This window comes from Manis pentadactyla, chromosome 8, assembly GCF_030020395.1.
Source record: "Manis pentadactyla isolate mManPen7 chromosome 8, mManPen7.hap1, whole genome shotgun sequence".
In the NCBI taxonomy this organism is placed as follows: Eukaryota; Metazoa; Chordata; class Mammalia; order Pholidota; family Manidae; genus Manis; species Manis pentadactyla.
In genome coordinates, this window is record NC_080026.1 from 8,032,339 (window position 1) to 8,047,902 (window position 15,564).

At 35.8% G+C, this 15,564-nt stretch overlaps 1 protein-coding gene across 9 annotated transcripts in view; it reads left to right on the top strand.

The window, feature by feature from the left end:
• Positions 1–15,564, top strand: part of LOC118911834 (sodium channel protein type 1 subunit alpha) — a 126,702-nt gene that overhangs the window by 66,256 nt on the left and 44,882 nt on the right. For all 9 annotated transcript variants that reach the window (XM_057505463.1, XM_057505462.1, XM_057505469.1 and 6 more), the window contains 7 exons: positions 4,612–4,729; positions 6,797–6,887; positions 8,419–8,547; positions 10,251–10,342; positions 11,221–11,490; positions 14,317–14,380; positions 14,890–15,031. In XM_057505463.1, coding sequence (XP_057361446.1) covers positions 4,612–4,729; positions 6,797–6,887; positions 8,419–8,547; positions 10,251–10,342; positions 11,221–11,490; positions 14,317–14,380; positions 14,890–15,031 — 906 coding nt within the window. The remainder of the gene's footprint in view (positions 1–4,611; positions 4,730–6,796; positions 6,888–8,418; positions 8,548–10,250; positions 10,343–11,220; positions 11,491–14,316; positions 14,381–14,889; positions 15,032–15,564) is intronic.

A 15,564-nucleotide genomic window follows, 5' to 3' on the forward strand; every position in this document is an offset into this window, starting at 1 on the left:
GAGGGCAAAATGAATTCTTAGTAGGCTTTGTTAGAGGAGTACTATGGTCCACTTTACACTTTTAAAGATCAAGTGGAAGATGTTAGTGTAGATTTTTGACAGTGAAAACGAGAGTAACGGATGGGATCAGAACCTGCTCTGGATGCGTGGTGTTTAAGTCATCAAACAGGCAGAAACTAATGGCGTTGTTCCCCGAATATGAAGTTGGGGAGGAAAGATATTGAGCGGCCAACTTCCAGTCTTCACAATTGACACTGTTTTCAGATACACAGGTGTATGTGTATATATTTGAGAACTAGACACACATTTAAAATCTTTCAATCCTTGTATTTATATGGCATTTTAGAATTCATAAAAAGCATCCACATTTTATATTGCATTTCATCCTCAAAACAACCCTGACTTTAGTATTGTTACTGTCTTCATTCAGAGGTAGAAATCAACATGGAATAATTTGCTCAAAGCTTTGACACAGCAAGTCTGCAATAAAACTTGGTCTCAAATTAGTCCTCTCCAGTCAATGAAAAATTAACCGAGCTTATAGTGTGCCCCATCCACGGTATGGGCTGAAGAGAGGGGGCTGAGAAATATGTGACGTCCAGATTTTGTCATTTCACTTACCATTAGAGTTTCTCCTCTCTGCCGGAGGTGGGGGCAGAGGCAGCCACTACACTGGCTGAGGGGAGCCCAGCGGGCGCCCTCTATGGGCCGCCTCCTGCACAGGCCCTATTCCCACTGTCCCACCCAGCTACAACCTAGGGACAAGCAGTTTCACTGACTCTTCTTTGGGTACAAGTTCTTCTCCCTTGTACCAGCTTAAGGCAGAGATTTAAAAAAAAGCTGACTGTGAGGCATTAGCCCACAGGCACGTTTTGCTTGACTATTCAATATGGTAGTTTCTGATACTTATAAGTCAGATTTCACACACTCGCTCATGCACACACACACACACACACACACACACACACACACACACATGGACGTACATAATCATGCACATTTAGAATTCTTACAATATCGGACCTGGCATCACTGATTTTCATACCAAAAATCGGTAGGTACCCACACTGCCTGGCATCTGGGGGCATTTTTGCTTGTTGGTCCCTGGCTTAAAGACCACATGTGTAACTAGGTTATATATTGAAGGCTGTATATTGAAGCTTGGTGGGCCACAAGCAGGCGAGTGTCACAGTTGTTCTTAGGTTGGTTAACCCTAATCTAAAGGAGAAAATAGGATGAGATTAGGAGAGAAAAAATCCTTCTTAATATTGTACGCTCACTTCAGAGTCAGGCAGAGAACCTGCCAGAAAGCTTTCTATCCCCCAGTGAGCCAGAAAAGGAGGAAAATCTTGGCCTGAATCCACAGGTTAAAATAAATAGGCAGGACTGTAAGGGGGACCATTAGAGAGCCCATAGGGAAAAAAAAAGGAATTAGATGCTATGGGATTGACTCAGAATGAGAAATGTGCCCAGGGATGTGCACTCACAGGAATCCCTGTCTTTCTGTGGGGTTCTTCCTACCCAAACCTTTGAAGCATCCCGTTCCTCCTGTAGCTCCCATTCTATCCCTCCCTGCTGGAGGCTCTTCTCAAGCCAGCAACTTAGAGTTGGGAGAAGAAGGTTGATCCCACTCTTGGCAGAAGATAGAGGTAGGGAATTTCTCTAGTTCACGTGCCAGGGCGACATCAGGAGGAGGGAGGTGACCTCACAGCTCAGCTCAGGACTCTGTTGACATTTGCACAGTCACATGTTCCTACACACAGTAAAAAGTGCCGCAGTACCTTTAACACAGAATTCTGTCTCATTGAGAGTTGCATAGGCCTTTGGGTCTTGCATATAAAAAGACGTATATGTATGTGTGCGTATATTCTTCCTGTGGAAAAATATTTTCAATATTCCAAATGATCGACTTCCAAATACACTCTTGGCACACAGTATATGTGCAAGTTGAAATTGCTCATCTTAAATTTTGAGGTTAAGGCATCAATTGAACCAACCAGTAGTGTACTGTGCAGTTTTCTCCTGTGCCTGATCACTGCTCACCTTCCTCTCTTACTTCTGGCTTTTGCCAGTACATTCACCTTAAGGGCAGGCAAATGCAGGGAGTTGCAAGTAAGCCCTGTTATTTGATGATTTTTTTTGGTAATGTTTAGATAAACACAAAGTTGGGCCTTAGATTTAAACTATTTAATGAACATGGCTCCTAAATTGAAAGAAAAGTTAAGATGATGTACATCTTTAGAGCAAGAGACTGTATCAAGTAGTTAAATTCAGTGTACATGTTGGAAAAAAATTATAAAGCAAATCACTTCCTAAAATCCCAGAATCAAGATAGTAACAAGTACAGATTCATAAATAACAATTCCTATCAAACTGTTGTAACATAATTGTTTCCTTATTGACTATACAGTTAGATCAAGGGGAAGGATTTTAATCTATAGGTACAACATAATCACTGATAATTTGGGCCAATTTAAAAATCACTAGTTGACAATAACAGATTCACAACCCTGCTATTGCAGAATCACCTGAGTTAATTCTTAAAAATCAGAACACTAGGCATCATAACTTTTACCATATCGGAATCACAACACCTTTCTGAGCCAAGTATATTTATTCCCATTTTTCAGAAGTGGCAGATGAATCACAGGAAAGTTACGTGACTTGTCTAGGGTCTCACTGCTGGAAGGGAGCAGAGCCAGATTTGGGGCCAGGCATCAACTCCAGAGTCTGCACTCTTAATAACTGTATAAATTAAAATAAATCCTATCATGTGTTCCAAATGTGCTTCCCAGATTATTAAGCTGTTGATTACCAGGGGTGCTTCCCTATTTTTCTTGGTTCATCTTGCAAATCAGGAGTTTTTACCTGGCAAGGCTGTTTGAAGAGAGTCTGACATAGCAGCACAGTGAATGGGTCTCACCGAGGTCTACGCTGCTCAACACGGTAGACCTTAGCCAGGTGCGGCTCTTGAACTTGAAATGTAGCAAATGCAGATTTTGAAGACTTAGAATTGTGAAAAAAAAAGATGTGAAATATTTCAATGATTTTTAATACCAAATTCATTCCCAAATGATAATATGGTAGTTATACTGGGTTAAAGAAAACATTATTGATTTCACCTGCTTCTTTTTCCTTTTTTAAAACATGACTGTTAAGATATTTAAAATCATATAAATGGCTCAGATTTGTAGTTCACTTAATAATTCTATTGGCCAGATCTAGGCTAGATTAACCTTCACTTATCCTTCTAGATTTTCTTCTCTTACTAGAGATAGCTGAACATCACTAGCTTATAAGCTTCTTGGGGTCATAACCTGGGTATCTTTGTTACACTCCTGCCAGTGTGTCTTCAAAGTGGTATTATATATATAGAGAGAGAGACTATGATTTGTAATTCAGTCAAAGTACTATATTTTGAAATTTGTTCTAAGGCACAAAATTATTCACATGTTAAAATGATTTCATGAATTTCCTATGGCCTCGGACTGTAAAGAGAAGCCTGTTTCGAGCTAGATGCTACTCTATCAGTCTTTTCTTCTCCATTACCATTTTGAACATTTTCCTTTATGTTAAAGGGACTTCAGGTAATAAACATTATCCTGAAGAGTTATATTAATGACATTTTTATTGAACCCATCAGGTTTAAAAGCTACTTCTCTGTAAGTCATCCAACACATTCTTTTAAAAAGTCAACACTGAACTGTTTGTTTAGAAATGGTTAAGATGGTAAATACTGTGTTATGTGATTATAAGCAAACATCTTAAGAAACACGGAGTCAGAATCCTTCATACGCTAATGTATGTTATTGCTTCACTTTTTCGTCTGCACACTGCTAATTGCTCTTAAAGATACCTACTTTCAAAATGCAGTTTCATTCATATTCATGGATCCTAGGTTCTGCAGGGGCTTTGAGCTTTTCCCCTGTGCTAAAAAAGCACTACGGAAGATAGACAGTCAATTGGGATTAGAATTCAATGTGTCAGCTAACTCAGAAATCTCAATACAGAATTTAACACTCCTGATCAACAGATTCTCCAGGGATCTTGGTCTCCAACAATCAATTATTGAATTATATCCGTTTAACCCAAGACTGGGTTTGATGGGGCTACTTTTATTTCCTATTGCAAATAGAGTGAGAGTGTTTGTTTTATAAGCAGAAGTGGTAAAAAAAAAAAAGTTATTTCAAAAATAAGTATTAGTTCTATTGAATGATTTTGCATTCTACAGGATTCTCAAGATATTTGAATTGGGAAAGCTGAATCACTAGAAAAGGAAGATAGTGTTTTAAGAGTATCAGAATGAAATTATATGCACCCGTTTAAGACTTTCATTTAACTCAGACATTTAAAATATTAAGAAAATAAATAAATTCTCTTGGCCAAATGGTGTATGTATGATAAAATTGCAGGTAAGTCCCAGGTGAACGGTAAGTGATGACACTAACTGTCCTCTCCGGCTCAGGTGAGGTCCGGTGGCAGTTTGTCTTCACAGTGCACAGTGGAAGTTGTGACACTGGAGTAATTCATTATGACAAATAACAGAAAGTAGGCAATAGAGTTTAAATGGTTTATACTTTTATACTTCTATGTTGTGTTCCTATCTTACAGACTTTTATAGTATTGAATAAAGGGAAGGCCATCTTCCGATTCAGTGCCACCTCTGCCCTGTACATTTTAACTCCCTTCAATCCTCTTAGGAAAATAGCTATTAAGATTTTGGTACATTCATATCCTTTTCAAGTGATCAGTCTTAACTATTGTACATAATCTATAAATGCTTTGTAGCTTAATATAAAATTAAGTTGGGAAATGTCCATATTCTATGGCTTTTATTACTTTTCATTTTGTATCTTCTTTTGTCACATAAGCATTAAAGTTTACAGTCACATAGATATCACGGAAACTTACAAAGTTTTTAGCATTATATACATAATATATATTTGAAAAACACATTTTAAAAATATGTATTATTTATCAAAGTCTTTAACTTAATATATATCTTTCCAGGAACACTTATATGTATTGAGTCCCTCAAATCTTGTGTAAGATAGCCATACTTATCTCTACTGTCTTTGCACAAAGTTTGTGATTCTGTAGAATTTTCAGTGAATAATGATATAATAACATAAAAATCTAGTTCCAGAGCCAAGTTGTGACATAATCTATAATGTAAAGTATTTTAGTGTACCTTAGATAAACCTTTGAGCACATTTTCTAGGGGAGAAAGTCTGGGGGCTTTGGCCAATACTTAGCTAATTGTTGAACATTCCTAATGGCATCTATAAAGGAAGTACTGGAACACTGGCTGAATTTCAAATTTAAGTCATTGAATTATGACTCTGCCATGCAAAACTGATTGCTTTGTAAAGACTCTGGAAGTTAATGAAAGAAACTGAGATTGTATTTCCAAGTGGTCTTCAGGGATTTGGCTTTGTGGTTCCCACTGGTGCTAAAAAAGAACTCAGCAGCTGAATTCATCTGTTCATATTCCCTGGCAAAAACCTTTATTTTTGATTATGCCTCTTTGATGGCTTCGGCATAATAAATACAGAAATACTATTGTAATTATCATAAACTCGTACTTCCTGATTTTGTTTAAAAAAAAGGATTCTAAAATTTTAAAGGCCGTTCTATTTTTAAACTGTTAGCAAGAGATTCCTTAGTGGTGTAAATGAACTGTTATTAAAGTTAAAATATTTGAAACAAAAATCTTATGTTTAAGGTTTTTTTACATTAAGGACGTTTCCTTATCCTAGTTTGGGTCCCTACTGCCATCACGTGGTCATTTGATGGAAACTTTCTTTTTCACTGCCAGAAAATTTTGTTTTGGCAGTAAACTGTAGTGGAAAGAATATTGGATGGAAACCTGTGTGCTAGACTTTGGCCAAGTTATCTAATTTCTCCTAGAATTTAGGCCTTATTTCTCTGATTTCTAAAATACAGTGATTAGACTCATTTAGGAAGGTTGCTTTCATTCCCATAATTCTGTTGTCTTATTTCTGCTGACACTTAGGTCACATGTACTGATATACAGACCTGTTCCAGGTACTTCCGACACATTAAATTCATTTAATCTGCGTCTCAAACTGATGAGGTCTACGCTTGATTAACTCCATCGTGTAAAAGTCAGTGGAGACATAAGAAGATTCAGTAGCACAGGGAGGCTGAATAACTTGCCCCAGATCACTTTTTTGTTGAATTTCAGTTACATTCCTATCATGTTAAGTCCTGGCCTTCAAGAATATTTACTTTTCATCTTACCAATGCAGTTAGACTTGTGCAAACTCAGTCAAAACAAGCAGTCTGACATTTAACCATAGTATACCTTGACTACATACTTTTTTATGTCCTGAACTATATTGTGTAACATGTATTTAAGAAAGTACAGTATTGCAGATGTTTGCCTTCCTTGACAATTCACAATTTTAATCACCTGAATTAGTTCACATCAATGCTTTCTGCTCGAAAGCTGTACAAATCCAGATTGTACAGTTTTCCCACTAAAGTTCTCTGGCAGATAAATATATTGATTTAATAATAGTAGTAAAAGCAAAACTTTATACTTATATAAAGCCTTCCCATACATTCTCTCTTTAGTATTTACAACTATTCTGTGAGGGTGATATTATTACCCACATTTACAGATGACAGAACTGAAGTTTGAAGAAATTAGATGACTTGAGCACAGTATATTGGTCACTGAGTCCTGGCTAAACTGCAGTTCAGGCTTTTCAATGTTTTATATAGTACATGGACTTGGATTTTCTTTTGCATGTTCCTTAACAATAACCTACATTATTCAGCATGCTAATTATGTGCACTATTCTGACCAACTGTGTGTTCATGACCATGAAGAGCCCTCCCGACTGGACAAAGAATGTAGAGTAAGTTCAACTTATATTTCAAACCACCTACTATGTGAGTGTGTGTGTATATGTAGCTATAAATATATATATATATCTCTGTATATAAATAAATGTAATTCATACTTAGCATTTTATATTTATGTTTTAATGTACCTTCTAAATAAAGCTGAAGAGGATTTTTATTAAAGTCATATGTAGATACAGTTACAAAATAGGAAGATAATACTCATTGACCCTCAGGCCTGCTAGAGTTGGGCCTGACGTCTCTCCTTCACCTGTAGTTGGTGGTTAGCAGAAGCCCGTTAGACACTCACCACTTTTCCATTGTCATCTACAGGGGCCAAAGCAAATGGCAGAAAAGAACCAATGTGGTAGACCTTGGTTCCAGTTAAATTCCAGGTGAATTCAGTGGGTTAAGAATTTACAAGGGTAGGTTACACATGCCTCACAAAGTTTTGACTTCCATCAGGCACACACACTTCATGTCTGGCCCGTATCAGTTGAAAGTGTGATCACCAAAGAAATTCACTTAAAAAAATCCCCAAATTTGGGATTTTAGAACTTGAAAATTCAGTAGACTGAAGGTTAAAATAACTGAAGTGAAAATGTGGGTAGCGATTTCAGAAGCCAGAGCATTACTAACTCTGCTGATGGGCTCCATCTGGGATCCCTCTGAGGGCAGAGAGGCCAGCTTTGGCTCACTGCTGGGGGGCTGTGTACCACTCTCCGTGGGCCACTGTTGCTCTATGGCTGCTGATCCTTAAAACAACCACAGGGCTCCTCCCAAGAGCCTCTTCCCTTCTTGGACAGGTTGGAGCCAATCCGAAAGTGACAAAGATTCTGAAGAGAATAATAAAATTCGTATACAAAGAATTCCTGAAGTATTCAAGTTAACACCTGAGACCCACAGGTCTCCAGTTACCCTGTTTCTATTTTCCAACTTCTGCCTAGAAGAGTAAGATGTTGGAAACATTTAAGCTCCTGAATTAGCCCAATATTTTAGTCAAAATTAAATTTTCAGCTCTCATGACTCTAGAGTTATCCACTTTGATGTTAATGAAATCCTTTTTCCAAGTAAGGTACCCTATTTCATCTTGTAGAAAGGGAAAAACATAAGACTTGATAATGCATTAACATTCTTTCATTCATAAAACATGATTGAAATTGAGTTTTGTTACTTTCTGAAGGAAAGTCATTTTATGCTTTTGCAATAGTATTGATTGGCTGCTCCGTCATGTGACTGTATGGGACAATTCTCAGGGGGTTCTCTTCATTTATGTCAATACCAACACATTTCAGGCAGTAGCTACATAGACTTCATACAGCGTTTGTTTCTCACTCTGCCCTTAGAACACTTTAAAAACAACTCTTCATGTGTTAGGGAGCTGAACTTAAATTTAGGGCTATATTTTATTTCCATAAAGTAACATCAACCTACTTAGATTCCTGTTTTAATATTCCTCTATTCCACTGGCAGACTGATAGGAAATTGATATATTATGAAATAAAATTATGACTTTATCAATTTTTTTTGGATGCTTGTCTCCAGGTACACATTCACAGGAATATATACTTTTGAATCACTTATAAAAATCATTGCAAGGGGCTTCTGCTTAGAAGATTTTACTTTCCTTCGGGACCCATGGAACTGGCTCGACTTTACTGTCATTACATTTGCGTAAGTGTCTTTTTGAAACTCCTAAGGAGAATATGGTTTGCTTTCTATGAATGTTTATGCTTTTAAAGAAAAAGCCTACTTTAGCTGTTGAATATCTTGGTGTGATTTATGCATTTAAGTTCCAGATTTTAATCTAGCACAACAGAGGTCAAAGTGGCATTTCACTTGGCATAGAGACTTTACAGAGGTTTAAAACTACAATCTTCACCTGTAACAACTACCTGTCAGCCTATTTCCTTCATGCTGCTTTTTCAACATACACATATACACACGCGCACATGCACACACATACACACACACACACTGATATGAGAGCAGAAGTGTATTCATAATACATCTGTGGCTTTTTAAAATTACAGCCACAAGCAACTTGGCTGGCCGCACTAATTGTCATTGACCTTACCCTAATTCTGTGCTTTCTCCATCTTCTTTTATTGGTTTGGTAGAATAATGGAAAATTAGCATCTACTAACATCAATATATTCTGAAAAATCAGACTAATAGGAAAAAAATTAGGTCTTTAATAAATTATTATGTCATCAGCAAATTGTAAGACTTACAAAGAGACACCATGCCTCTTCCTTTTTCTCACCTGATCCCTTTTTCTTCTCTCACGTTATAATTTCCTCATCTCTTTCTTTACCCTCAATATAAACCTTCTTATGTATCTCCCATTCAGATACACTCAGTAATAAGCACAATTTCTGCATTCCTGTCCTTTTTTTTCCCTAGTGATAAACTCCCCCAAGGAAGGAGAGACTCAGACCAAAAAATAGAAAGCCATTCAGGAGGAGGTGAAATTAGAATGTGGAAGGTGGACCCACACCCTTACCCTCTTCCTTCCTTCAGGAGCTGACCTTCTTGACTTCTTACAGGTGTAACCAGGTGGATAAGAGAAGCGGACCTGATATACTCAGGGCTCCAAATGCTGCCTGTCTCGTCTTAATTCCATATTTAGTCAGAATGAGCAGATTTTCACCATTTCTTCTGGCCACAGTTCAAAAGAAAGCATATTGGGACTACCACTTTTTGACAATGAAATAACAGTAAGGGCAGGGGCCTGACTGAGCCCTCATGAAATGTTGTTTTTAATTTGCCAGACTTTCACTTAAGAGTTACACTAGGAAAACCTTTTCACATGCAGATGGTCAGTAAGGCAATCTACCTTTTCCTGATTAAATTTCTCTTGGATGATTCCATGCATTTTTTTTTCTAACTGAAACCCTGAAAATATGGCCAAGATTTATTTTCTTTTTACTTAATTTTCCTAAGTTACATATGATGTTGAATGTATTGTTCTCTAAAATGGCAACAAGATTGTATACTTCATGAAGTTTGCATCTGGTTGATGGCCTTAAATTATGTGAATAAAGAGAAACAGAGCATTAGACTCTATTTCTGAATTGCTACCTACAATATTATCATTTAAAATCACCAAGAAGGTCTTTATAAAAGACCCAAGCAAATAATATAAGTCATGCTTAAATCTTGAATAACTCTGATTTAATTCTACAGGTATGTAACAGAATTTATAAGCCTAGGCAATTTTTCAGCTCTTCGCACTTTCAGAGTCTTGAGAGCTTTGAAAACTATTTCTGTAATTCCAGGTAAGAAGTGACTAGTGTAAATAAAGCATAAGGCTCCTCATACCGACAGCTCTTCCTTTGTATCCTGTTACTGTGTGTGTGAACTCCCTATTACAGGTACGTGACAGAGTTTGTGGACCTGGGCAACGTCTCAGCGTTGAGAACATTCAGAGTTCTCCGAGCACTGAAAACAATTTCAGTCATTCCAGGTGAGAGTTAGGTTAAATACCATGCTTTTTTTCAGCAACAGCTTCTTTGCTTGACATTCAGCATTACAGAAAGTCGGGGATCCTAATAACCAAAATAACCAAAATTGAGTATTTCTTATTCTTATTGTTTGGACATAAGTTTTATGTCTTCATATTTTTCATCAACCTCAGCATTTAACAATTTCTTGCATGAGACACTGTTAATGTTAATATGTGGCCTGTATGATTTGCACTTAGAGATGTCATTTTTTTCCCTCTATGTTAGTTGTACCAAGGGTTTGTTCCCTATTAAATGTACCAATCTGTGATTTCTTTTTCACTGGAGGCATTGATGACTATGTAAATACAATGTGAATCTTAATATTGCTAAAAAAAAAGACTTAAGAAGAAGATAATATAGAGTAGCATGAGCTGCATGGAAGATTTATTATCTTAAAGGGCAGTCATACTCCAAACCACCTCCAGTTTTACAGCAAAACTTTTCCTATCTATAAATAGGGGTTTGGAAATATTTATTCAGGTAATTTGTTATGAAACTGAAAACTGAGTCTAATGGAAGTGTGGGGCAAATTTCATTAGTGGAAAGGCGAAGTACAAGGTCCTTTCCTTAACTGAGGCTTCTTGAGAACTACGAACATCCCACTGTTTTTTCTCACTGCCCCGGGATGTGGATCTTAACTCACTGTTCGGATCGCCGCGTCTTTGGAGTTCACCTCCACAGCGCTTCAGCCCATCATGAAGGGCTGCTCTTCCACTATTCGCCTTGCACTCATTTTCGGACTTATGCATGGAATCTATGTTTTCAAGAAAGTCGTGTGAGGCTTTTTCTATTTCAGATGTCATATTCTTCTTCACAGTGATAGCCTTCTTCCTTTCAGGCCTGAAGACCATCGTGGGGGCCCTGATCCAGTCTGTGAAGAAGCTCTCAGACGTCATGATCCTGACCGTGTTCTGTCTGAGCGTGTTTGCCCTGATTGGACTGCAGCTCTTCATGGGCAACCTGCGGAATAAGTGTGTCCAGTGGCCTCCCACCAATGCTTCCCTGGAAGAACACAGCCTAGAGAAGAATATAACTGTGAATTACAACGGCACGCTTGTAAACGAAACTCTCATTGAGTTTGACTGGAAATCCTATATTCAAGATTCAAGTAAGAAGTACTGTTATGTACATTTATTTTTTCATTGTTCATCTGCCTTCCACTTAGTCATGGAAAAATTTTTTTTTTCTTTTACATGATTGAATAACAGGTTGTGATCTCTTAATCCCCTTATCGATGGTTTGCACATCCATTTAATTATTTCATTGAAACGATTCTAATTTTGACTCCTAAATGCATTTTCTGCTATATCATCAAGTGGGAGGCTGAAGAATTCAGCTAGAAAGAAATTTTCCTAGGATCTTGGCTGCTGTACGTTCTTTTCATGGTGAATGAGACAATCACCTGACATGAAATATTTGAAGGCCTTTTGTAATAAAGTACTACATGAAAGTAACCCATGGAACTCTAATTACAGATGCCTTGTATATACCAGAAACTGTACAGGAGGCTGGGAAAACAGTGGTGATGATACATGGTGTCATGGTGCTTAGAGTTAAGTTACCATTTTATGGAAATCAAAGGAGACCTAAAGATAAACATTATTCTTATATTAGTATAATAAGAATTAAAAGTATTACATAAACGGGAAGGAAATTAGAGTCTTAAATTAAGGAGAGAGAAAAAACATGATATTATGGTGAATTTATGGGGATCATTTTGTCTTTATTTCAAGAGTTTAGACACAATAGTCAAACATCTAAGTATGTCTATTCTAGAAGGAAGGAAAAATAATTGGCCTAATATCCTTTCTCTTTTTAAAGTGACAATAGAGATGTAAAATTTTTTCTCTCTTTTATTTAATCTTAGTGTCTGCCAGTAGCAATATTTGAAAAGCAGAGAGGTTAGAACATGATTCATGGGGAAAGGGAATCTTCTTTTTAAGGAACAATATTAAATATATAAAATTTAAACTCTAGATGGACTTAAAAATAGCTATATTTTTTTATCTTAAGGTGATGAGTAATACTTAGGAAAAAAATCAAAGAAAGAAAACCTTATTGACCTGTTATAGAGGACAAGTAGGATTAGTCATTGAAGGTTGCTAGTGGTTTGATAATTCTTAATGTTAGCATAACAAAAAAACTAACCATTTATAGCTCTAGATTTGGAAAAAACCTTAGTTGATACAGATTAACTCTTTCATGATATTAGTGATGTACAGATAAGTCATGAAATGGTTGTAAATCTCTGGATTAAGGAAAATGCATTAAGAAAAATACGTGCAGAGGCAATATATGAAGTATTTCTTATTTGCTTCATATGAAACCAATAAGTGTACTGCTGCCACCAACGCCCTGAAATTTATTTATTTTTTTATCTAAGATCAAGAAACTATGAGGATGTCACTTAGCATTTATTCTCTCTAGTGAAAATTTATTGAACTCTTTTTTCTTGTCTTCAAACCAAAGGAAATCAAGAATATCTGAGATCATTTTCAGCTCTAAAAATCTGTTCATCATTTTCCCTAATAATACTCCATTTGTTGAAAGGGATTATTTAAGCCTAATGCAAATGTAAATAAAATGGTTTGTCTTTGAAAGTAATAGAAAATTAAATTTATTAAAATTAAAGATAAACATTATGACTGAAAGTTATATTTTCTTCAGATTAAGCTTATAGGTCATTGCGTTTTGAACAAAGCCTCATTTATAAATATCTGGTATCAGAAATTCATCTAGGAACTGTCATATTCCTTTTACTTTATTTAAATTTTAATTAAAAGTTAATAAATTCTCTCTTAATTTTCCTATCTATGTTAGAAGACATAAAGATAATGGAAATGAAAATATTTCCCATTATGTGTTTTTGTATTCCTTACAGAACTTGCATAGAATAAATTTATTTGAAAATTTAGTGTCTAGAAAATATTTCTTCTTACAAAACCCAAAATACCTCTTCTTAAAAATTAGAAAATGATCATTAATTCCTTGTGTTCCTGTTTTTGTCATACCTGTACTTACTCATTCAATGAACCTTATTGAAAGGCTACTAGGTCCCACACTAGATCCCACCCGAACACTAATAATAAGGAGATTATTACTATTATTATTAAAATGATTAGACTTTCTTTCAAAGAGGAATAACTTTTGTAACAACTGCAATATAGGACAGTGAGTATAATAATAATAGAAGTATATATATGTTACTGGAAGCACAGTGAGAGGACTTAATTTTGCCAATCTTTAGTGGGAAGGAAGTAGAGAATATCAAGAAAAAAATCACCAAAGTAACATGTCAACTGGACATTGAAAGAGTCTAAGGAATTTGCCAGAGACAGAAAACTTTGAGATAATGTGATATTCACCTATAGCAATTGTTTTAGTTTTAGCATTTAAGATGTTTATTTCATTTGTTTTAGTAGTTGGCATGACACATACATCTTTTACTATAAGCTGCCTATGATATCTGGAAGTTGGTAGAATGTAAATGATAACTAATTATTAAAACATTTATAAATAGTGTTAAAAAAAATAAAAGACCAGAAAAGATATAATTCCCTTATTTTTAAGTATATGGCTGTTTCAAGAAAGCAAAGAAATCCCTGTCATTCTTATCTATTTTTGCAGAATGAAATTTTAATTTTTATAAGAATGGTAGAAAAACACTGGTACATCTTAAAATATTGTTATCACCTGTGACTATCACTATTTTATATTCATAAAGAACAAATGCTTTATACTATTACATGTCCAATCCCCTTAGTATAATATCTAGTATTTGGAGGGAGAAGGGGCAAATACCTGTGTCTTTAAGTAAATTAGTTAGAGTATTTAAAATTACTCAATGAATCCTAAAAGTAGGGCCTGCTCTTCTTGTTCTCATTTTGCAGTGTAATGCAGATGTTTATTGTATGACTTTTTTTGTTCTAAACAGGATATCATTATAGTCTGGAAGGTAGTTTAGATGCACTGCTATGCGGAAATAGCTCTGATGCAGGGTAAGCCAATAATTTGTGTATGTTTGTGTGTCTTTTTTTTTGTATAAATTAGCAGTCAACTAACTTTATTCTTACTAATTTTCTATATGAAGGCCATTTATTAGATGAGGGATTATTTAAATATTAGGCAAGCTTTTATGTTTCATTAAAGAAGGAGTAAAACATTAGTTCTAATACTGTCTCCCTTAGATGAGTGTGTGTGAGCTATGAGTCAACTCTAGTGGCTCCATAGTAGAGAAAATGAGCTCAAGATATGTAAAAAAAAAATGCTAATTAACAGCAGAAAATAGCTTTGTAAAATATTATAAATTCTATGCGATTTTTAATGATGACATCAAGTGGCTAAAAAGTTATGTTAATTCAAAAGTTGGCAAAGCATTAGTTACTTATTTATCATATTTCTATCCCTTGAAATAGCAAATCTTCCTAGCTAGACAATAAATATAGCATGCTTCCAGAATGAAAAAGAAAAGAATTTCTTGTAAGACTTTCTTTTGCACCATTTGCAGTCAATGTCCAGAAGGATATATGTGTGTGAAAGCTGGTAGAAATCCCAATTATGGTTACACAAGCTTTGATACCTTCAGCTGGGCTTTTTTGTCCCTGTTTCGACTGATGACTCAGGACTTCTGGGAAAATCTTTACCAACTGGTGAGAACCTGAAGAGACACATACTGAATTTAAGTAGATGTATATAAGAAAACCAGCTTAGTGAAGATCTCCAACCACAGCACAATCTAGTGGAAAGAACAGAACATGAAATCTGGAGATTCAAGTTCCTTTATCCTATTAATTATATCTCTCATTTCCACTTGCTCAAAATCGATTTCCTACAGACACAGATCCTCCCAAACAGAAGGCATGCCTTCCCTCAGTCCCATCTGCCCCCTCAAGCATTATCCCTCAGGTAGCAGGTGATGAAAATGAGTAAACAGATGTAGAAAGATAACTGAGGTCTCTTCCTTGACTTTGATCAAAGGCCCAGCTCTTTGATGGAGGTCTTCGTGGTATTTTATTTGACTTTAATTCTTGGTGAATCCAAGAAGTCCCCCTAGAGATCAGAATGTTAATGCATGACTTAGGGAAGAAAGAAGAGGATAGGTTAGAGAAACAGTCAAAGAGGTAGGAGGCGATGTGACCATCATAATGATTATTTATAGCAGATTATTATTTATTTATATTCA